General features: G+C 40.2%; 2 protein-coding genes across 6 annotated transcripts in view; one reads left to right on the top strand and one right to left on the bottom strand.

Moving 5' to 3' along the window:
- LOC5574903 (probable beta-hexosaminidase fdl) overlaps positions 1-24,565 on the bottom strand; it is a 205,845-nt gene that overhangs the window by 114,567 nt on the left and 66,713 nt on the right. Inside the window, exon 3 of one of the 3 annotated variants that reach the window (XM_021841583.1) lies at positions 1,875-1,933. The exons of the other annotated variants lie outside the window; for them this stretch is intronic. Coding sequence (XP_021697275.1) covers positions 1,875-1,898 — 24 coding nt within the window. The 5' untranslated portion in view covers positions 1,899-1,933. The remainder of the gene's footprint in view (positions 1-1,874; positions 1,934-24,565) is intronic. 3 annotated transcript variants of the gene reach the window in all.
- Positions 1-24,565, top strand: part of LOC110675790 (serine protease/ABC transporter B family protein tagD) — a 61,448-nt gene that overhangs the window by 13,659 nt on the left and 23,224 nt on the right. The window contains exon 1 of one of the 3 annotated variants that reach the window (XM_021841588.1): positions 2,902-3,122. The exons of the other annotated variants lie outside the window; for them this stretch is intronic. The gene's annotated coding sequence lies outside the window, so the exon portion shown is untranslated. Of the gene's footprint in view, positions 1-2,901; positions 3,123-24,565 lie in introns of those variants that run through there. 3 annotated transcript variants of the gene reach the window in all.

The raw sequence follows: 24,565 nt of genomic DNA, 5'->3' as shown, positions 1-24,565 counted from the left end.
AAATTCCCGGAGGAGCTCTGAAAGAATTTCTGGAGGAACTCTGAAGGATCCTAGAGAAACTCCGAAGAAATTCCTGGCGGAACCCTGGAGCAATTCTGTAAGATTTCTTGGTGGAAATTGCTTGATGAAATCCACAAGAATTACCAGATGAAATCAGGAAGAAGTTCTGGAAGATTTTAAAAAAAATCCATACAGGAATTAGACGAGGAACTCTAGAGGAACTTCCCGGAGAAACTCTTGAGAATTTTTTGAACAAAATCCAGCAAATTTACGAATGGACGAAACTCCTGATGCAAATCCCCGGATAAATTCTCTGAAAAATCCCCGAATGAATTCCTGGAGAAAAACTTCTGAGGATTTTATTAATGGAATCCCCGGAGGAATTTCTATAGGAAATCCCTTTTAGAATTCCAAGAAAAATCTCCGGAGAGTTCTTGGGGAAAATTCCCGAAGGAAGAATTTCTTAAGAAAATCCTCTGATGAATTGCTGGGGTAAATCCCCGGAGAAATTTTTGGTGCAAATCCCCAGAGAAATTCCTGGAATAAATCCCCGGATGATTTCGCTGAAAAAATCCCCGAAAGAGTTTCTGAAGAAAATGCCTAAAGGAATTCCATAATGAAATTTCTGGACGAAATTCCTGCAGAAATTTCGAATGCAAATCTCCAGAGAAATTCCTGAGTTCCTGGAAAGCCCCGAATGAAGTTTTAGAAAAAATCATCGGAGAAATTTCCTAATGAAATCTCCGGAGAAATTGCAATTGAAAATCCTCTGAGGAATTCGTAGAGAAAATCTTCGGAGGAGTTTTTGGGGGATATACCTGGAGGAATCTCTGGAAAAAATCCTGGTGGATATGGTTCAGTTACAGTTTCAGTGCTAGTAATGGACCCATTAGTAGCTGAAATTAATTCTCGACGCTTTTCTACAATGATTTCTTGAGCTTGCTTGAGCTTGATTAGTCGCCCGTGGTTGCTTCCAGTATCGCCAGATCAGCAGCACTTACACAAGGAACCAACCGGATTAATGTTTGAGATTAACAGACACCCTCAATGCATAAGTGCTGGTGATCTTTTATTTTTCAGGCAACAATGGTGCCTGCCACGTCAGTATGCAGACCAATGAGTGGAAGAGGGAGGAATTGATGATACATTAAACTGGCTCCCACAGTAGACCGTATGTACCACTGCGTCTATGCCAGTTCATGCGGGAAGGTGTAGGGGTGGTAAATTTATGGCATAGAGGTTTGCTGTTTGATTAGCATTTATCAGGCGTAAGAAAAGGCGTGCTATAATGATGGAAGAATGGAAGCGTAGGGAAACGGTTTGTTTTCTGTCCGTCTCTTGTTCTAGCAAATGCTATGAACGAATAGATTAAGTGTAGAAAGATAGAAGCAAGTGAATGATACAACTACAAAGTACGAGGAAAAGGATGGGTCTGAGATTGAACCCATGACCTTCTGCTTATGAAGTAAAAGCTGTAGCCATTAGATCACCAACCCCGCCACGACGCTTTTCAGCAATGATTTCTTAGATGGATAAACGTTTTGTGCGGTCTGTCAACAAGTTCCATGTCTTTACTTCATAATGCGACTTTTAAACGTCATTTTAATCATAAGATTTATCCCGTGAAATACTTATTTGGAAAACTGTTGTCTTTATGTCTATTTTTATGCCCTTTGTCCATAATAGGAATATTTACAAATTTGACGTTTCCTATTACGAACCCTCCACCTAGACCCACCTGGAATTGCTAATTATGGACCCTTTGGCGAAAATTCCACTGATTGGTCACTAATAGTGGCTCAGTGTGAGCAAAACAACCCATATTCATATTGTAATTGAATAAATAAAAGCGAGTAACTAAGAACCAAAAGTACCTGGAAATACGTCCGTCGAAACATCTCTTCCTTCTCATCGAAACAGCGGGATGGTACATACCTGAAATCAAACAAAAATGACGGAAGATAAGTATTCCACTGAAGCTTTATATTATATAAATTTAGTTCGAATGGTGAAAGAAGAAGCAAGCAAGAATTAAAAAACATGTTCAGCTGAACTAAAAAATGCGACATAAAACATGTTCAGCTGAACTAAAAAATGCGACATAAAACTTATGAATCATTTTACTTAAATAGTCTACCTATCTATAATTATTTTTATTTCGGTATTGCAAATTATAATCTTCTTTTTTCATCCCTTGCATTACTCCCCAGCAGGCATAGAGCCTGCTACTAAGTTTATTGTTCTTATAAGCATTTCCACAGATATTGATAAGCAATATAATCCCGAAATGCTCTCAAGCTGTTGATGTTTATATGGTAAAGCTCAGAATTTAGAAACATCCTACCTCTAATAAAAATACGTGCGACCTTAAAAAAGCCAAATCATCGCCCTTTCATATACCTCGAGAGCTCGTAGCGATAAACTTCGCATGACTTACTCGTTTTAAGTCATTCTTACAACAAACCTCGACGGCGGTTCTGCCTAATTTACGACGTCAACAGTCCCATAATCTGCTTAGAAGCTGCCGAGTTTCGGTTGAGGTTTTCAGCAGAACGTCAAATTTCAAGTGCCTACCTACCCAAATGAAATTTGTTACCCAATTTAGATCACTATCGCGTTACGAAACTTTTCCCATGCCGTCGCATGGCTGTCAAGTTTGCATCCCTCAAACTTCCCCTCGCTATCTGTCTGGGTTGAGGTAGTTGAGAATAAGGGTAGGAAAACCTGCTTCGAATAGATTTTGAGTGCACGCGAAGGGGCGGCCGTATTTGTTATGCAAATAAGTTTGATACTGGTAATGAAAAGCTGAATGAATTAATTTAAGTAACTTTTTTTTTTCTCTCGGTGCCTGTCGTTGTTGGTGGCGGTAGTTACTGGGTTGGAGGTAGGGTTCATTCTCGATTTTAATGAGCGAATCAAGTGCACCACTTCGCGGAACGATAGTGTTGACCAATGAGGGGGATCGTCGAGTACATTACGCGGTGGAAGAGTTAATCCCATTAGCCTGGACTTGGCGACCGGGTGACCCAGTGCAAAGTTGTGTGCATCGCGTGCCGAAGATAAGTTTTGTTTGCCCATAATCCATTAAGAAGCTTCAAGTGGCGTTGGTTTGTTGGATAAGGGTAAGCAGTGTCATTCTTACATTTAAAGGTTGCATCAGAGTTCGCCGATAATACTTTAAGTTGGTAGACTGACTTGACCTCTAAAATGAAGACCATGGTTGCTGGTAGAGTAGGAGGCAGACAAAGTGGTGTTGTTGCTGTGCACTGTGTTTTATTTTATCGATTCCATGCGCTTTTGAAGAGCGCCCAAACCGTTGATTTTAGCGATATAGTTTGTTCGGAGAAGTTTCTTGGTATATTAAAACGCATCTTGTGATGCAAAAAGTTTTGTGATCAATTCAGCTAGAAGTGAGATTTAAAAACTAATTCTTAGATAGATTAAGATAAACAATGGTGTATTCGGCAAAGTTGTAGAAGTGGCAATTATAAATAATTTTGTCTAAGACACAATTTTTCTATGTCTTATACTTTTTGAAACATATGCCGTTGTATGTGAATGACCCCTAGAAATAATATTTTTTTATCATTACTTTTTTCCAAGATTTTTAACATTTTTTATATTCTCTACAACGTTGTCTGTCATGAAAAAAAATGTTTTTGCTGAACATATCATCACACTATCTTTTGAAACAACAAAGTTATTCGTAAATTACTCTTTTTTCAAGAAGTAGTTTAGGCCCCAAAATCTGCTTCCAGCGCAAATCATGAAAGTACCATATCTTATCTTTTGGCAGGTGATAAAAACTTTTGTCTACATGAGTCTTTTCATGCGTTTTTACTATAAAATAAATAAGCCTTATTGAACCGGAATCGACCGATAAACGTCTTGACTCCAAGCGATACAGAGTTGCAATGTTCAGCAATCTAACTACTTTGTAGAAGACATAAAAAATCTTAAAAATGTTGTAAAAGAAATATGGAATTCTTAACAATATGTGCACAAAATTATAAAAAAAAATCTCGTTTGAACTATTCACGTGATTAGAACAACTGCTATTAGGATCTCTATAGCCAGTACAAATTTCAAACATATTCGCTTTCATCTTAACACACACAAACCCTATTCTAAACATAAAAACACTCTGTGTCGGAAAACAAAACTGCACCCCACCCACAAAGCGGTAGCAATTTGCACGATCTCGCCAAAGAATGAAACATAATTCCAGCCCGAGCCCACAAACGATACCGCGACACAGAATAGAATGGGAATCATTTCGAAATAAGAGTGGTCCCCGCCAGTAATCATAAACACTGTGGATGCGCCTTGTACGATGTCTCTGAAAGACATAAAAGAAATTATCACATCACTCGGAAAAGAAAACCCTCTCGCACCCGCTCGTATCATTACATACTGTCTTGGACCCAACTGTCTATCGGTGACGAAGGGCCGTCATTGTTATTCAGTATGTGCACTACCGTATAAAAGTTTGGGGTCACCCTTTGAAAAAAAATACAAAAGTGTTTTGGCCATATTTATGTGATAAAATGTCTATATGAAACCCTATATAGCTCATTTGGAATATAGTTAGCCTACTTCTAGTGTTTTGATCAAAAATATTTATAATTTTGCTTTCCTAATTTTTACTTGAAATCTTGACATTTTTCAAAAACTACATTCAATGTAGTATTTTCATGTAGACATTTTATCACAGAGATTAAATGTAGTTTTGTGAAACTTGGCTAGTTTTCTTCTTTGAATCAATACGGGATTGGAATCATAATCTCATATTCTTTCAAGAGTTATCGAATTTTGAGGAAAACATCTGAAAACTTGAACACCCAGTGAACCACGCATCGTATAAGGATGTGCGCCGAAAATATCATATTCATACGTCAAAAATCAGAATCACACAATGTGTCAAATCAAAACGAATAAATGTTAATACAAATTGTATATATTTCTCCACTACGATTCATTGTCGACAAACTTTGTTGACAACAAACCATGCCGTAAATAGTATAATCTAGAATCGCATCAAGTTGTATAAACTGACAGATCATATATCAATGCAGATTAGCATCAAATGAAATCGCAATAACTTAGCAAAATTTGCCACCCGAGGTTGGTATCTTCTAGCGGTGGGCTTCAAAAAACAACAAAGCGTGTGTGCTGTATAGCAAACTTCCTTTCATGTTGGCAAATAATCACACCTTATTCAAGTAGCGGTCTGTGGTGCTGTGGTATAGTGCCGATTTAGGGATCCATGGTGTTCGAATCTCACTGGAAACTTTTTTTTAATTTTTATTGGAATTTTGTGGCATCGTATTGCTGATCATTGGAAAGTCTGAAAAAGTCGTGGGAAGTGCGTATATGGCCTCCACTTTGGTGTGTATATAGCGTTTTCATGCATTTTATACGAGTGATTTGATTCATATATAATGATGTATAGCAAAAAATATACCAACCGAAATGTTGACTGGGCAGTTGAATCAATAACTTGAATCAACAAAACATTTAATCAAGTCATGGTGCAAAAGTTTGAGATTAACAATGACTCATGCAAATAATTTTTCGATCAAATTTGGTAGTATATGGTTTAACAAACGTAAATTACAGAGCGTAAAAAGTTGACCTCAAACTTTTGCATGATATGCAATAATGAGGGGTGACACAAAACTTTTGCACGATAACCTGAATTACTGTTGTACTGATTTCGAATAGTTTTAAAAATTTTGCATGTGCTCTTAATTAATACTAGATTACGGTTCCAATGCCGTATTGATTTAAAATTTTGGTCGATCCAATAAAAAAGCAGGGTTTTTCAGCGTATTTTTTGACAAATATCGCGACTTGAAGTTTTTATTATTAGTTTATATAATTATATCAAAAATCAAAAACATTCTTGATCAAAATACCAACGAAGAAAGATTAACTTATTGCCTTTCGAATGAGCCATAGAGAATTTTAATTAAATGTGTAATCACAGAGACATGGACAAAATACTTTCATATGTTTTTTAGAGGGTGACCCCAAACTTTCTCACGGCGGTGTATGCCCGGTGACTTAAACTGTGCCAAACGGATGCAACATACTCGGTGCGATCGTCATTTCCGCCAAACACGGCATTTCATCCGGAGGCCTTGGCGGCACACCCCATTCTACACATGCTACAGTTTTTTTTCGTTCTTAAGGGCACAAACACTGGACCTCTCAGCTGGAATGAGATGTAACCGGGAAAGAAGCAAGGCGGCCGGAACACACATTTGTGGTTATTAAAGACGTCTTAGAGTAACCGCCATTGAAAGTGGGGGAGAATGGTGCAACATGCACTGGTCCTTGTTATGAACCATTTGGAACATTTTGTTTTAATAAATGTCATAGAAATTATAATTTCTAGTAAATTTGAATTTTATGAAATGATAATATTTCCGTAGATGCTGGGATTCCTGTGTGGATCCAGGGGTTGTAGCGTGGATAATTTCGATGTGGATCCTGGGATTGTAATGTGAAACACATTCAGTGGATTTCGGCAGGGATCCTTAGATTCCCTTGTAGATTCTGATTTTCCAGTGCGGATTATAGGATTCCAGTGTGAATCCTCGTGTTCCAGTGTAAAACCTGGTAATCCAGTGTGGATCCTGGAATTTCAGCGTGAATGCTTGTATTCCAGTGTAGATCAGTATCCACTGATATTCGAATGTGGACCCTAGGATTCCAGTGTGGATGTTGAAATTCCAGTGTGGATTCTGGGAATCCAGTGAGGATCTTCGTATTCTTCTAGGGATACACACTAATTATTCTAATGTGGATCCTGGGAATTTAATATTGATCCTGGGATTCCAGAGTGTTTTTTTATTCATTTATAGGGCTCTGCACTGTTTTGATTTTGTATGGTATATTGAAGTTTACTGGCCTTGTTGTTTACAAATGTTATGTAACAGTGAAGGAGAGAGGATGATTTTTGTACAGTGACCCATAGTAGGGCAAGAAAGCTTCAAAAGCCGCCTATTGTGTGTTGGTACGGCATGGGACTCACGTTAGATGAGCTTAAGGCTAAATAGCCCGTCATTCGTTTTGGCAACAATGATGACTTTTCAGCTTGCATTTCAAACTGATAATACTCAGTCTTGATAGTTTATATTGACTTGAAAAAGTATCACTGTACGCACTTGCATGCATAAAGTATGCTGATGCTTTTTCTGCTGTGTCAGTGCAAAACCAACTGATTTTCTTTGATTCGAAATCGTGAGATGAATTAGCAACAAGCATCAACGACGCGTACAAATTTCAATGACGGCCTACTTCGCCTTAACCACTTCAAAACTTTCGCTACTGCTCCTGTGCATCGATCTCCCCCGGAACTTCACGCAACTTCATCGGGGGAAAGCTGTACTCATGAGCTTCTGTGCTCATGCACTTCGTCAGTTTTAGCCTCTAGCTGTTCTGCTAGTTCGCTCTTGGAGCTTAAGGGGGCAAGATTCATCATTGATTTCACAATTTTCAAACGCAGTTATTTCGTTCAAAATAAAGAAAATTTATAGGAAAATGTGTCAACTGTATTCTATTCTCCAACCGAAACACAGTGAACACATTTTAATAGAATAATTTTTAGTTTTGAACAGAAAAACTGCTTTTAAAGTTTCTACGATGACGATGATTACGATGACGGAGCGTTGAACGTTAATGTCGTCAAAAACACAGCTTACTGACATTTTTCGGTGTCTCTGCGACTACTCGTTGTGCCGTCTCAGGTTTTGCCCAATTGGCGGTTGAAGATCTCGCCGGTGCTTTGGACAGCTTTCTGTACGACGACGCATACTTCCCTTGGACTGGCCTTGCGTCAGAGATGCCGAAGTCGGTTTAACGATTCCGATTGGAGGATGACTTCCGGTTCACTGGCGCCCCGACGATCTAAAACTGGTTTATGACGATCGATGCTTCTCGGCCTAGTCCCCGACGGTGAAGCTAGCCTACTCCGGCTACATGGCTTCTTCATGCTTCGATACTGACCGGTGGAGTGCCGAAGTCGATCCAGCGATTCCGGTTGAAGGATGGCTTCCGGCTCACTGACGCTCCGACGACTCAAGCCGGTTATACGCTACGTACTACTCAGATTAGTCCCCGGCGATGGAAGGTCTCCCGAACCGATGCTATCCGGGCAGATGCCGGAGGTGGTGGGAAGCTTCCGGGTCACAGGCACGCCGACGACCATTTGCCGGTGCTGTTTCGCGAATTACTCAGCTAGACCCCGGCGGTGGACTCAGCCTACTCCGACTAGACGTTGGTCGGCCAAGTACCAGGGTCGGTTCTGCAATTCCGGTTGTACTTCCTTCCAGTTTACAGGCGCTCCGAAGATTCATTACCGATACTACGCTACGCCCGCACTTTTCGATCTAGTCCCCGAAGGACGGTCTAGCCTATTCCGATCGCGACCCGAAGCTCTCTGCTCTTTAGCCATCTCCTTTGCAGCAACGGCATAATCTGCATTATCCTCCTGCTCACCGCATTCCAACAGCTTCCATGCTGGAACATGTTATGTACGATGTTGTCCGGATTCAGGACGATTGCGGTTTCTGACATCATCTCGCTTCGTACATCCCTGAATCGAGGGCAGTTGAATATAACATGCTCCGGTGTCTCCTTGGTATTTGGACAGGCAGGAGACTCTGCGTGTCCGAATCTGTGCAGGTATTTGTGAAAACATCCATGGCCTAATAAAAACTGAGACAGGAAAAATTTAACTTCTCCATGTTTTCTGGTCGTCTACACCGACACGTTAGAGATGCGCCTGTGGGTCTACCTTTCTTTCTCTTTTTCTTATTCAACTCCTGCTGCCACTTGGGAATTATAGTGTGGATACTGATATTCGAGTATGGATCCTAAGAATCCAGTGTAACGACATCCAGTGTCGATGCTGTTTGTCTGTTTGTTTGTGGATGCTGGGTTTCAATTAGGATCCTGGGATTCTAGTGTTGATCACCGTATGGGTGCTGGTATTCCAATATGGGTCCTAAGACTGTAGTGTTGGCCGTGGAAATCCAGTGTCGATCCTCGGATTTCAGTGTGGATCCTAGGATTCCAAAATGGATCCGAGTATTTCAGTGTGGCTTCTAAGATTGCATTGTGGATTCTGGGAATCCAGTGAAGATCTGCGTATTTTAGTTAGCATTGGGTAAATTTGTCTATACCATCGATGTTAATTTTCGATGTTGAATTGATACACATTTGAATTGTCGAATCGATTCACCGATTTTATCGAATCCTTTGAATCGATGTTTGTGATTCGATTCGAATCGAATTGGTATAAAAATTTATTTCAAATTCATAAATTTTTATACCAATTCGATGATGAGATGAGACCAAATAAATGAATAAATGATGGTAAATGACTGGACAATGCGTACCATTGGTACTTCGCGTACCTGCAGGTATAAAATAGACCCCATTTGTGGTCCTTAGCCTCTTGTCCAGTAACTCCTATCCCTACCTCCCCGTGGTGCCGCCTGGGATACGAGTAACCGTAGGGAAGATCGGGTAACCAACCCTGGTGGAACCTTGGTCGTATGCTGACAGGGAAGGGGGGCTCCTCTCTTCTGAGGATGTAGCTTATCAGAGCGTCTGTTCTCCATGTTAGGGGCGGCTCAAAACAGCGTCTGTTCTCCATGTTAGGAGCGGCTGATCATCGTCCTAGTGCCAGCGTGGGACTCTAAACAGTGCTGTGCACGATGATCCTCCGGCGAGTCAGGGGGTTGGTGCAGGCCTTACAAGCCAGCCGTAAAAATCACCATTACAGGAAGCATACAATGTAAATTCGTACCGGAACAATCGGCATAGACCCATGCATCGAAAACGGACTAACGATTGGAAACTCGGATCATGGAACTGTAAGTCTTTCATTTTCTTGGGAAGTACCCGCATTCTTTCCGAATTATTGAGGGTCCGCAAGTTCGACGTCGTAGCGCTGCAGGAGGTTTGCTGGAAAGGGTCAACGGTACATACGTATAGGGATGGTTATACCATCTACCAGAGCTGCGGCAATAGACATGAGCTGGGCACAGCTTTTATCGTGATGGGCGAAATGCAGAGGCGCGTGATTGGGTGGTGGCCAATCGACAACAGAATGTGCAAATTGAGGATCAAAGGCCGTTTCTTCAATATCAGCATAATCAACGTGCACAGCCCTCACCTAGCAAGTGACGATAAGGACGCTTTCTACGCGCAGCTGGAACGTGAATACGACGGCTGCCCAAGCCATGATGTCAAAATCGTTATCGGAGATCTCAACGCTCAGGTTGGCCAGGAGGAGGAATTTAGACCGATTATAGGGATGTTCAGCGCTCACCAGCTTACGAACGAAAACGGCCTTAGACTGATTGATTTCGCCGCCTCCAAAAACATGGCCATACGTAGTACCTACTTCCAGCACAGCCACCCGTATCGGTACACCTGGAGATCACCCCAACAGACTGAATCACAAATCGACCACGTTTTGATTGATGGAAGGCACTTCTCGGACATTATCGACGTCAGAACCTATCGCGGCGCAAACATCGATTCGGACCACTACCTTGTGACGGTTAAAGTGCGCCAACGACTCTCCGTTGTGAACAACATTCGGTACCGACGCCCGCCCCGGTACAATCTGGAGCGACTCAAGCAACCCGAAGTCGCAACTGAATACGCGCAAAGCCTTGAGGCAGCGTTGCCGGAAGAGGGAGAGCTCACCGAAGCCCCTCTTGAGGACTGCTGGAGTAGTCTCAAAGCAGCCATAAACAACGCAGCGGAAGGTGCCATTGGGTTCGTGGAAGCAAATCGACGGAACGGTTGGTTCGACGAGGAGTGTCAGACGGTTTTGGACGAGAAGAATGCAGCGCGGGCGATGATGCTGCAGCAAGGCACCCGTCAAAACGTGGAACGATACAAACAGAAGCGAAGACAGCAAATCCATCTATTCCGGGGATACAAAGCGCCGCCTGGAAGAGTTGGAGTGCGAAGAGATGGAGCAGTTGTATCGTTCTCAAGAAACACGTAAGTTCTACAAGAAACTAAATGCATCCCGCAAAGGCTTTGTGCCGCGAGCCGAAATGTGCCGGGATAAGGATGGAGGTATCTTGACGGACGAACGTGAAGTGATTGAAAGGTGGAAGCAGCACTACGATGAACACCTAAACGGCGCAGAGGAGGAAGATCAAGACAGCAGGAGGAATGGCTTCATCAGTACGGCGGATGAGGGAGACGTTCCAACTCCCACAATAGGTGAAGTTAAGGATGCTATCAAACAGCTCAAGAACAACAAAGCAGCTGGAAAGGATGGTATTGGAGCGGAACTTATTTAAATGGGCCCGGACAGGTTGGCCACTTGTCTGCACCGATTGATAGCCAGGATCTGGGATACAGAACAGCTACCGGAGGAGTGGAAGGAGGGAATAATATACCCAATATACAAAAAGGGTGACAAGTTAGAATGTGAGAACTATCGAGCGATCACCATTCTTAATGCAGCCTATAAAGTGCTTTCCCAGATCATCTTCCGCCGTCTATCGCTACCGGCAAGCAGATTTGTTGGAAGTTATCAAGCCGGATTTGTGGACGGGCGATCGACGACAGACCAAATGTTTATGTTGCGGCAGATCCTCCAAAAGTGTCGCGAATATCAAGTCCCTACGCACCACCTATTCATCGATTTCAAAGCGGCCCATGATACCATCGACCGCGAAGAGCTATGGAAGATTATGGACGAGAAAGGTTTTCCCGGGAAACTGACTAGACTGATCAAAGCAACGATGGATAGTGTACAGTGCTGTGTGAAGATATCGGATGCTTTATCGGACCCGTTTGAAACACGCAAAGGACTTCGACAAGGCGATGGTCTTTCCTGCCTCCTGTTCAATATTGCGCTAGAAGGTGTTATGAAACGGGCGGGCTTCAACATGCGGGGCACGATCTTCAATAAATCCAGCCAGTTCATTTGTTTCGCTGACGACGTGGACATTGTCGGAAGAACGTTCCAGGTGGTTGCTGAACAGTATACCAGGCTGAAACGTGAAGCAGATCGGGTTGGATTGAAGGTAAATACGTCGAAGACGAAATATCTGCTGGCTGGAGGAACCGAGCGCGATAGAGCTCGCATAGGCAGACGCGTGACGATCGACGGGGATGAGTTCGAGGTGGTGGACGAATTTGTCTACCTCGGATCATTGATAACGTCGGATAACAACTGCAGCAGAGAAATTCGAAGACGTATCATCGCCGGAAGTCATGCTTACTATGGACTCCACAAGACCTTGCGGTCTGGTAAACTTCACTTCCGTACTAAGTGTACCATGTACAAGACGCTAAAAAGACCGGTAGTCCTCTACGGGCATGAGACGTGGACAATGCTCGAAGAGGACCTGCAAGCGCTAGGAGTTTTTGAACGACGTGTGCTTCGGACGATCTTCGGCGGAGTATGTGAGAACGGCGTATGGAGGAGAAGAATGAACCGCGAGCTTGCGCAACTCTACGGTGAACCCAGTATCACGAAAGTCGCCAAAGCTGGAAGGGTACGATGGGCGGGACACGTTGTGAGAATGCCGGACAACAATCCCGCAAAATTGGCGTTCAACTCAAATCCCGCCGGTACAAGACGAAGGGGAGCGCAACGAGCTAGGTGGTTTGACCAAGTGGAGCAGGATCTTGGAAGTGTGGGGCGATCGAGGAATTGGAGGTTAGCAGCCATGGACCGAGTTAGTTGGCGTAACATTGTGACGCAGGTCATGTCTTGAAGGACGTAGAGCCAGCAAAAGTAAAGTAAGTAATGAGACCAAATATATTTACAATATTTACTTTAGTATTATTTCAAGCCTAGTTCAAAATTCGATTTTCTTTTTCATAAGCTCTTTGAGACATATTAATCGATTTCAACAAAATGAATCGAATCAAAAATCGAATTAGGAAAATCGATTCACTCGATTTGAGATGCCCCAAGCATCGATTCAATAAAACGAAAACATCGCACAACGCTGATTCTAATGTGCCAGGATATGCCAGGGATTGCAGAGTGTATGCTAGAGTGTATTGCAGTGTGGATTCTGATATTGTGAATCCTAAGTTTTCAATGTGAATCCTAGAATTTAAGTGTAGATCCTGGGAAGCCTATGTGGATTCTGGAATTTCAGTGGGGATTCTGGAATTTAAGTGTGGAGCTTGGTGTTACAGTATGGAACCTCTTATTACAGTGTGGATTTTAAGTTTGTAGCGTAGAACATGAGATTCCAGTGTGGATCCTGGGATTCAAGTATGGATACTGGGACTCCAGTGTTGATCCATGAATTCAAGATGATGATATTCCAGGTTAGATCCTGAGATTCCAGTGTGGATCCTGGGATTTCATTATATATACTGGGATTCCTTTAATCATTTAGATATTTTATTGTTGGATCCTGGGTGGTTATTGAAATTCCAGTATGGATCATGGGATTCCTGTATTTCAGTTTGGTTTTGGATTGCAGCGTGGAGTCTGGAATACCAATGCGGATGTGGATCAGTGGTGTTTCAGTATGGATCCAAGGGTTCTAGTGTGAATTGTATTACTTCATTGTGGATCCAAGACTTCTAATGAGGATATTGGGATTCCAGTGTAGATTGTTGTTTTTCAGGATCGTAGTGTGGAACTTGGGATTCTAGTGTGGAACCTGAGACTTCCGTGACGATTTCGAGAATCCAGTGTGGAACCTGAGATTTCAGTAATGATCTTGAGATTCCAGTGTAGACTTTGGGAAACCATCGTGGATCTTAGAATTCCAGTGTGGATCTTGCGATTTAAGCGTGCATTATGAGATCGAAATATGGATTCTTGGTTTCCAAAGTAAATCCAGAGATTTCAGTGTGGATTCTAGGATTCCGGTGCAAATCCCAGTATGGATTCTTAGTATCTAGTGTACTGCCGTGAATTGCAAGTCAGTCCCATCTGTAAAAAGTAGGCATTGAGAAAATGGGCTGTGAAACTCGTTTTTCATACGAATATTCAAAAAATTCCAGAGGATTGTATAATGAAACTATCACAACTTGCTTTTCACTACGATATCTTTCCGAGAAAAATATAAAGATGATCAAAACATATTACATTTTTGTGTTTTACGGTGCAAAAATCTGTAGTGGGACTGATATGTGGTTACTTTTCATTATGGGACAATTTGACTTGCTATTTTTTTCTTAATTTTTCCGAACAAATCATATTATTTCATTAGTGCATCTGAAAGAGCATTGGAAAAGATTTTGAAAACTGAACTCAACTCAATTTTGACGAAAATGCAGATGGGACTGACTTGCGTGTAGGTCCTGGGATTGTTGTGCGGATACTGGGATTATAGATTTCGGTATTTTAGTGTAAAGTAGATTATGAATTTCCAGTGTGAATCCTGGGATCCCAGTGTTTTTCATGGCATTCCAGTATTATTCCTGAGATCCCAGCGTGGATCTTGGGTTTATAGTGTGGATTCTAGTATTTCAGAGCGAATACTGTGATTCCAGTGTGAATGCTAGGATTCCAGTGCGGATTCTTGGATTTCCGTGTGGATCTTTGGATTCCAGTTTGGATCCTGGTATTTCAGTATGGATCCTGGGAATCCACTATGGATTCTGGGATTTCAGTGGAGATTCTAAGGATCCATGCTGATCTTGAGATTGCAATGTGGATCCAGGTGTTTAAGGCTGGATCCTAGGGTTTCGGTGTGGATCCTAGGATTCTAGTGTGGAAAGTGTTATTTCATTGTGAACCCTAGGCTTTTAATGTGGGTACTGGGATTCCAGTGTAATTTGTTGTATTTTAGTGTGAATCCTGGGACTGTAGTGTGTTGGTGTGGATCTTGGAATTGCAGTATGGAACCTGAGATTTCAATAAGGATTGGACCTGGCACTTAAAACTTCAGTATGGATCCTGAGAATTCAGTATAGATTCTGGGATTCCAGGTGGATACTAAGGATCTATGCGGATCCTGGGATTGCAATTAGGATCCTGGTGTTTAAGTCTGGATCCTAGGGTTTCAGTGTGGATCTTAAGATTCTAGAGTGAACTGTTTTATTTCATCGTGGATCCTAGGCTTCTAATGTGGATATTGGAATTCCAGTGCACATTGGTCCCAAAGTCATATCTAGGAAGACAAAAAATATTGCGCATAAACCGTCCATTCTAGATATATCCATATTTTTCGGACATTTTTTTGATTGATGTTTAATGAGGGTGGCCCACATGGTTTACAAGATTGGAATATACAATTTTTTGTTAACGCATTTATGCGTATACAATGTTCTACAATGTTTCAGAACAACCAATTTGCGACAACTTTGCCGAAGAACCCAAATTTTTATCTCTTATGGTTCGCGAGTTATGATGTGTTTAGCCTTAGCAAGGACCTTGGGTCTTTTTCGACCCATTTCAAAATTCAAATCAATGTAACTTTTGATTGAAATAACCTAGCAATTTGAAACTTTCTGACAATTATTTTTTTGTGGGAATTTTTGTTTTTGCGGAAACAAAAGTTTTGAATGACCCCTAGGGGAGCTTCCATAAAAAAAGTTACAAATTGTGACTTAGGGTCGTTTTCGACCCGAAAATTCAAACAGCTCGCAAAAATCAGTGTGTTGACCGAATTTAGTTATGTTGGGCTTAAATGAAGGGCACACATGTCTAGTTTCAGAAACCCTCCGGGAGATCCGGATTTGGTCGCCGGGAACCTGCTACATATGAAAAAAGTCCCTTTAGAGACCCTTACTTTGACGACCTGTAGTTTCGTAACTAAACAAGTAATCTGAACCGTCCTCATATTGTTGAACAGGTATTCACGTGGACTGTGAATAGAGATTCTCAAATCGCTTAGTTATTTATACCCGGTTCCGGAAACCCGGAACATCCGAAAAGTAAGCTTCTATCGCCGTTCTGTATATGTAATTCACATTGGTGCTATTCGGTTGATGGATATTTTGGCATAATTTTTTTCTGTAATGAGGAACCAATTGCCGGCGAACATACCCTGAAAAATTCGGTCCAGTAAGGTCAATGCGGAACCGGTTCCTGGAGTCCCGGGAGGTGGCCAATCTGGACAATTCGATGAAATTACTCAGGTTTGAACCCCAAAACCAAGTGAATTGTGTCAAATTCTTTACGGTTTTATATGTTTGGATGTATTTTGCCGAAAGAATGAATGAATGGTTATTCTGGTCCTTTTGGAGCACCGGAATGGCCACCGGGAAACCCGTAATATGGGACCACAAAGTTTTTGCACCAAAAGTAGGCATGCGACGGCTCAATCTTCATGATTTTGCATCTCTGTGACTCTGCCAGTTCAATTATTGATGAATGATCACTTTGGTTCTTCTGACCCAGCGCAATAACCCAGGAATGGCCACCGGAAGTCCCCATATTGTGGGACATTCCCGTTTTTGCACCAAAACTAGCCATGCGACGGCTCAATTTTCATGATTTTGAATACCTGTGACTTTGCTAGTTCAATTATTGATGAATGCCAACTTTGATTCTTCTAGCCTACCGAAATAACCCAGGAATGGACACCGGAAATCCCCATATTTTGGGACATTTCAGTTTTTGTACCAAAACTAGGCATGCGACGGCTCAATCTTCATGATTTTGAATACCTATGACTCTTCTTATTCAATTATAGCTGACTGAGCACTGGCTCTTCGGGACCACTTAAATTATTCAGGAATGGCCAATGGAGATACCCGTATTGTGGGACATTTCAGTTTATGTACCAGAATCAGGCATGTGACGGTTCATGCTTCGTGATTTTGAAAACCTGTGACACTTCTAGTTCAATTATTGATGAATGACCACTTTGGTTCTTCTGACCCAGCGAAATAACCCAGGTTCAATGATTGATGAATGACCGCTTTGGTTCTTCTGGCCTAGCGAAATAACCCAGGAATGGCCACCGGAAATACCCGTATTGTGGGACATTTCAGTTTATGTACCAAAACTAGGCATGCGACGTCTCAATCTTCATGATTTTGAATACCTGTAACTTTGCCAGTTCAATTATTGATGAATGACCACTTTGGTTGTTTTGGCCTTCGAAATAACCCAGGAATGGCCACCGGAAATACCCGTATTGTGGGACATCCCAGTTTATGTACCAAAACCAGGCATGTGACGGTTCATTCTTCGTGATTTTGAATTCCTGTGTCACTTCTATTGATTCAATTATTGATGAATGACCACTTTGATTCTTCTAGCCTACCGAAATAACCCAGGAATGGACACCGGAAATCCCCATATTTTGGGATATTTCAGTTTTTGTACCAAAACTAGGCATGCGACGGCTCAATCTTCATGATTTTGAATACCTATGACTCTTCTTATTCAATTATAGCTGACTGAGCACTGGCTCTTCGGGACCACTTAAATTATTCAGGAATGGCCAATGGAGATACCCGTATTGTGGGACATTTCAGTTTTGTACCAAAACTAGGTATATGAAGGCTCAATCTTCATGACTTTGAATACCTGTGAATTTTTTAGTTCAATTTTAGATAAATTACCAATTTGCTTCTTCTGTACTACCAAAATAACCCATGAATTACACCTTAGATACCGTAATTTCGAGTGAAATTGATCATTTTTCACAGTTCTTCTAGTCTGTTTTCTGTAATGTTAACAATTCCAAACAACTAAATGCAGGAAAACAAGTACGAAGGTGAGCCTCATCGACTTAAGTACCGAAATTTTCTAACAAATGTCATTTTAGTGTTTACAAATACCTCTAAAATAAAAAATCAGAGGAACTCATTTCGGGGTTAAATTGATCACTTGTCAATACTATTATTGTTAGTTTCCAAAACAACTCTATATGATAAATTTGAGCTCCCTGAATCCGAATATGCTTGTAAAATTCTTAACAATGCAATATTTATATAAATAACGAATAGTTAAATTTCAACAATAACGCGGAAAACGCCTAAATGTATGCAATTTCTTAAGGAATTCAATGATATCTAACAGAAATTCAATTACTTCAACCATATGAGCAAATTGGTACGAGTTTTGGTGATGAAATCTGGTTTGGGGATGTATCTCAAGCATCCTCACAAACTTTCAGGTTTATACCATGTTCAAATCCTTGCTTATTAATAGAAGTTCATAGGTGTTTGTCAATACTGCACCGTGCATGATTTTGAAATTTTACGTTATTTTCATAATAATAAACATTTTTTAACGCAAAAAACTTCGCAACACACAATTCGACAATAGTTACGACAATCAACGTTCATTTACTGCAACTTACATTGCTATTTGTGCTACATTACGAATAAATAGAATCGTGTGATACGATGATCAATTTCACCCTACTGATCAATTACACCCGATTTTACGGTACCCGTACTATGCGATATTTAAATAGTTGTACCGAAACTAGGCATGCGATGGCTCGTTCTTCATGATTTATAATACTTGTGACTCTTCTAGTTAAATTACAGGGTGTCCGCGAATTATCCGAACAGCAAAATATTGGAAAGATGATCTCGGATTGAAAACAATGAAAAATCAATGTCTATGTTCCTTTTTTCATACATCTATACGATAACACAAAATACAACTACAAAAATTTCGAAATGATTGCTTGTAACTGAGATAGACAAGTTTAAATTTTTCGGAGACGTTTTTCCTGAGGGCCGCTAGTCATACTGAAGATGTGTTTTCTCTAAAATCTAAAAGAGATGAATCCAAATGTCCTATTATTATTTGAAGTAACCTACAGCTTAGTGGCTTCAAGTTAGACTGAAAATAGAAAATTATACGGTTCAAATCCAGTGGGTTCTATGGACATTTCTCTTCCGTCATAAAGCTCGAAAAACATCTCCGTTTTAGAAACCTTAATACATTTGGCTTGATTTTGCAAATATTTGAAATCGGAAATGTGTCAAACTTACTACTTAAGAGTATAATAAGCCAATGTTTAAAACCATGCAAGAATATTGAATTTATTATGCTTGATTGTATAGAGCCATGTCTTAAAAGTTTGTACGGATAATTTGCGGACACCCTGTATAAGTGAATGACCACTGTGGCTCATTATTACCACCAGAAAACCCCAGGAATGACCATCGGTGTTATCTCTATTGTGAGACATTTCAGATTTTGTTTCAAAACTAGACATGTGACGGCTCAATTTTCCTAATTTTCTGAGCACGTGATCCTTCTCACATAATAATGAATGGATGGCCAGTCTGGTCTCTTGCTGTCACTGAAATAATCCAGGAATGTCCACCGAAGAAACCCGTATCATGGGGTACATTAGTGTTAGTACCATAACAAGAAATTCGACGGCTCAATCTTCCTGGTTTTTCGGGCATGTGACTTTTCTCATACAATAATAAGTAAAAGTCCACTGAGGTCCTCAGGCTTCAGGTTGGATGACTACGCTGTAGAATCATTACCCGTTCTGTGGCGTAGTTGATTAACGCGTCCAGTCTAGCGTATTGGGGGTCGTGGGATCGAAGCTAACTAGAACGATCCCATTATTTTTCACAAATTTTACATTTCAATATGTCCAAATTGACTTTTGTGGCTACGAACTCCAGGTTTTATTTGCGGTCACAATTAGCCAGAGGGATTATTCATCTATGATTGAACTTGAAAAGTCACAGGTATTCAAAATCATGAAGATTGAGTCGTCACATGCCTAGCTATGGTACAAAAACTGAAATGTCGTACAATATGGGTATTTCCGGTGGCCATTCCTGGGTTATTTCGCTGGGCCAGAAGAACCAAAATTGGCATTCATCAATAATTGAACCAGCAGAGTCACAGGTATTCAAAATCATGAAGATTGAGCCATCAAATGCCTAGTTTTGGTGCAAAAACGGGAATGTAGAATCCCACAATATGGGGACTTCCGTTGGCCATTCCTGGGTTATTTTGCTGGGCCAGAAGAACCAAAGTGGTCATTCATCAATAATTGAACCAGCAGAGTCACATGTATTCAAAATCATGAAGATTGAGACGTCGCATGCCTAGTTTTGGTGCAAAAACGGGAATTTCCCACAATATGGATACTTGCGGTGGCCATTCCTGGGTTATTTTGCTGGGCCAGAAGAACCAAAGTGGTCATTCATCAATAATTGAACCAGCAGAGTCACATGTATTCAAAATCATGAAGATTGAGACGTCGCATGCCTAGTTTTGGTGCAAAAACGGGAATTTCCCACAATATGGATACTTGCGGTGGCCATTCCTGGGTTATTTCGCTGGGCCAGAAGAACCAAAGTGGTCATTCATCAATAATTGAACTAGAAGTGTCACAGGGATGCAAAATCATGAAAATTGAGCCGTCGCATGCCTAGTTTTGGTACAAAAACTGAAATGTCCCACAATATGGGTATTACCGGTGGCCATTCCTGGGTTATTTCGCTGGGCCAGAAGAACCAAAGTGGCCATTCATCAATAATTGAACTAGAAGTGTCACAGGTATTCAAAATCACGAAGAATGAGCCGTCGCATGGCTAGTTTTGGTGCAAAAACGGGAATGTCCCACAATATGGGGACTTCCGGTGGCCATTCCTGGGTTATTTCGCTGGGCCAGAAGAACCAAAGTAGTCATTCATCAATAATTGAACTGGCAGAGTCACAGGGATGCAAAATCATGAAGATTGAGCCGTCGCATGCCTACTTTTGGTGCTAAAACTTTGTGGTCCCATATTACGGGTTTCCCGGTGGCCATTCCAGTGCTCCAAAAGGACCAGAATAACCATTCATTCATTCTTTCGGCAAAATACATCCAAACATATAAAACCGTAAAGAATTGGACACAATTCATTTGGTTTTGGGGTTCAAACCTGAGTAATTTCATCGAATTGTCCAGATTGGCCACCTCCCGGGACTCCAGGAACCGGTTCCGCATTGACCTTACTGGACCGAATTTTTCAGGGAATGTGTGCCGGCAATTGGTTCCTAATTACAGAAAAAAATTATGCGAAAATATCCACCAACCAAATAGCACCGATGTAAATTACATATACAGAACTGAGATAGAAGCTTACTTTTCGGAAGTTCCGGGTTTCCGGAACCGGGTATAAATAACTAAGCGATTTGAGAATCTCTATTCACAGTCCACGTGAATACCTGTTCAACAATATGAGGACGGTTCAGATTACTTGTTTAGTTACGAAACTACAGGTCGTCAAAGTAAGGGTCTCTAAAGGGACTTTTTTCATATGTAGCAGGTTCCCGGTGGCCACAGTGACCAAATCCGGATCTCCGGGAGGGTTTCTGAAACTAGACATGTGTGCCCTTCATTTAAGCCCAACAGAACTAAATTCGGTCAATACACTGATTTTTGCGAGCTGTTTGAATTTTCGGGTCGAAAACGACCCTAAGTCACAATTTGTAACTTTTTGTTAGGGACTAAGGAAGGTTAAACAAATAAGTAAGGGTCAGAAAAAAAAAATGTTCTTGATAACTTTTTATGCGATAATATCTCGTAAAAACTATGTTCCGAGCACTTTTAGAATTTTTGATTGAGCAAGAAAAAACTTTTTGCCGAAGAAACTATTGTTCTATCTCTTATGGTTACAGAGTTATGAGAGATTTTCTTCGAAAAAAATGTTGTTTTCAAATGCCGGATTCTCAATCTTTTGTCACCATCAGAAAGATAATAATTTTCTCTGTTCATGGTGAAAAACTATAGGGATGTTTTTTGTTTGAAGAGATTAACAAAAATTTGAAAATAATATGTTATTAAACGAAAATCGTCCTTAATTTGAAAAATAACCGAGATAGCTCTTTGATGCCTTCAGCAAAATGTGTAAAATTGAATGTTATGAAAGTGTTTCATACAAAGTGTTCTTAAAAATCAACGCTTAAAGATATATTCACCACAAATAGAAATTTATACAATCCAGTGCAAAAGTTTGGGTTCACCCCCACAAAAACATACAAAAGTGTTCTGCTCATATCTCTGTGATTACTCGTTCAATTGAAACTCTCTAAGCCGCATTCGAAAGGCAAAGAATTATTCTTATTTCGTATGTATTTTTACATTTTTTGAATTTTGTATACCCAATTTTTACTTAAAGTTGACATTTTTCAAAAAAACACACTGAAAAAAACATAGCTAATTTCCTCAGCATTGGATCGACCAAAATATTACAACAAGGTGTCATTAGAAAAGCGAAAAAAGAGATATTTGCTACAACAATCGAAATTACTGTACCTATATAAAGTCCTTTAAAATTGAATACACATGTATTGATATAAGATCGGTCATAATAAGCGGATTCTAAGGAGTTGAAAAAAGGATTGCATTTCAGTGTAAATTCTGGGACTGCACACTGGTTCATAGCCCGAAAAACATGTGTTTTTTAGTTCTCGATGTCTAAACGTGATTTTATAGGCGTGGTATGTTCTGAAGAGGATATCGCTAATACTTTATTTTTATATAAAAATAATTGTAATCTTACCACCCATCAGTGCAGTGTGAAAATATTTTTTTTCTAAGTTTACTCAAATCGAGTAGCAGTCTTTAGCAATCTTTTAGATAATGATAAATGTTTTTTTTTTCTAAGACACCAACTTTATACAAACGTTTGTTCAAGAGTTACAGAGCATTTCGTATAAAATACTCCTAAAACCAGATTTTTTAAAATTGCTTCTTCCATAACGGTTTAGCAAAAATGTTTATTCTATAAAATTGTCAACAATCGAAAAATCATTGTTTTTCTCAAAGACACCAACTTTCTATCTCATCTTCTTTCAATATTATCAACAATTTTAGTAAAAAATAGTCACTTTTTGTTTCAAAATATCATGGAAAGCGGCAAAAAACGACAAACCAAACAACTTCTATCTGAACGATAGTCTTTTAGGTTAACGATCATTGTTTGTTTCATTTTGTTCCATCGTGTTCCAATGCTCATAACGAGCTACTGTTTAAGGACCCATTTAGAGTAATTTAAAAAATAAAAAAAAAACATGAAAATGAACATGGAGCATGTTAAGATATAAGTGAAAATTATCATGATTTTATTACTTAGGCAGTTTTTATTTGTGAGTGCAGTTGTTTCAAGAGCAATATAGAGATGCTCTTTAACTACAAAATAACTTTCAAGTACAAAACCATGTGTTGAACTATTTGTTTCTTTGATGTTTTCATAGAAATGCTTTAAATGAGCCAATAAACAATAGCTCCTAATGAGCATTGGAACACGACGGAACAAAATGAAACAAAGCCTGATCGTTAGCCTAAAAGAATATCTTTCAGATAGAAGTTGTTTGGTTTGCTGCTTTCCAGGATATTTTGAGACAAAAAGTGACTATTTTTTAACTAAAATTGTTGATAACTTTTAAAGAAGATGAGATAGAAAGTTGGTGTCTTTGAGAAAATCAATGATTGTTTGATTGTTGACAATTTTGTAGAATAAGCATTTTTGCTAAACCCATTAAAGAAAAAGTTATTTAAAAAGGTTTTAGGAGTATTTTAAACAACACTCTTGAAATCTTGAACAAACACGTTTATACAAAGTTGGTGTCTTAGAAGAAAAATTTTCATGTATCAATATCTACAACTTTGCTGAAAACTACTATTGATTCGAGTAAATATAGAAAAAAATATTTTCACCCTGCACTGCTAGGTGGATAGATCACAATAATTTTTACATCAAAATAAAGTTTAAGCGATATCATCTAACTCTTTAGACCATCCTACCCTTCTTGAATCACGTTTAGATATCGAAAACTAAAAAACGCATGTTTTACAGGCTCTGTACCAGTGTGGACTGTAGTGCGTTAGTGTGGATCTTGGAATTTCTCTGTAAAACCTGTGAGTTCAATGAGGATCTTAAGATTCCAGTGTGGACCTTGGGATTTGGATGTGTGGATGTTGTGATTTGAAGGTGGATCGTGGGAATGGAACATGGACCCTTGATTTCCAAAGTGAATTATGGGATTCCAGTGAAAATTGTCGGATTTTAGTGTAGATCCAGGAAATCCAGTTCTTCTTCTTCTTCTTAGCATTACGTCCTCACTGTGATAGAATCTGCTTTCTCAGCTTAGTGTTCTTATGAGCAATTCCACAGTTATTAACTGAGAGTTTTCTTTGCCAAAGTTGCCATTTTCGCATTATATCGTGTAACAGGTACGATTATACTCTATGCCTAGGGAAGTCAAGAAAATTTCCATTACCAAAAGATCCTGGACCGACCGGGAATCAAACCCAGACATCTTCAGCATGGCTTTGCTTTGTAGTCACGGACTCTAATCACACGGCTAAGGAAGGCCCTGAGGGCTGTGTGTTTTTATTTTCATCTATTTGTTGGTTTAAGAAGAAAAAACTGGTTTTTCAGGCTTGACATTAGCACCATTTTTACTTGGGCCTTAAGTCTGGATTCTAGGGTTTCAGTGTGGATCTGTGGGAATCCTAGACTTTCAGTGGCAATCCTGTGGAATCCTGTGGCAATCCTACAGGAATCCTGTGGCAATCCTACAGGAATCCTGTGAGGGTTATTTGCAATACTGTGTATATTTTGTGGAAATACTTTAGAAATGGTGAGAAAATCGTCTGAAAATATATTG

This window comes from Aedes aegypti, chromosome 2 (genome assembly GCF_002204515.2).
Source record: "Aedes aegypti strain LVP_AGWG chromosome 2, AaegL5.0 Primary Assembly, whole genome shotgun sequence".
Lineage (NCBI taxonomy): Eukaryota > Metazoa > Arthropoda > Insecta > Diptera > Culicidae > Aedes > Aedes aegypti.
This window is presented reverse-complemented; position numbering and strand designations above follow the sequence as displayed.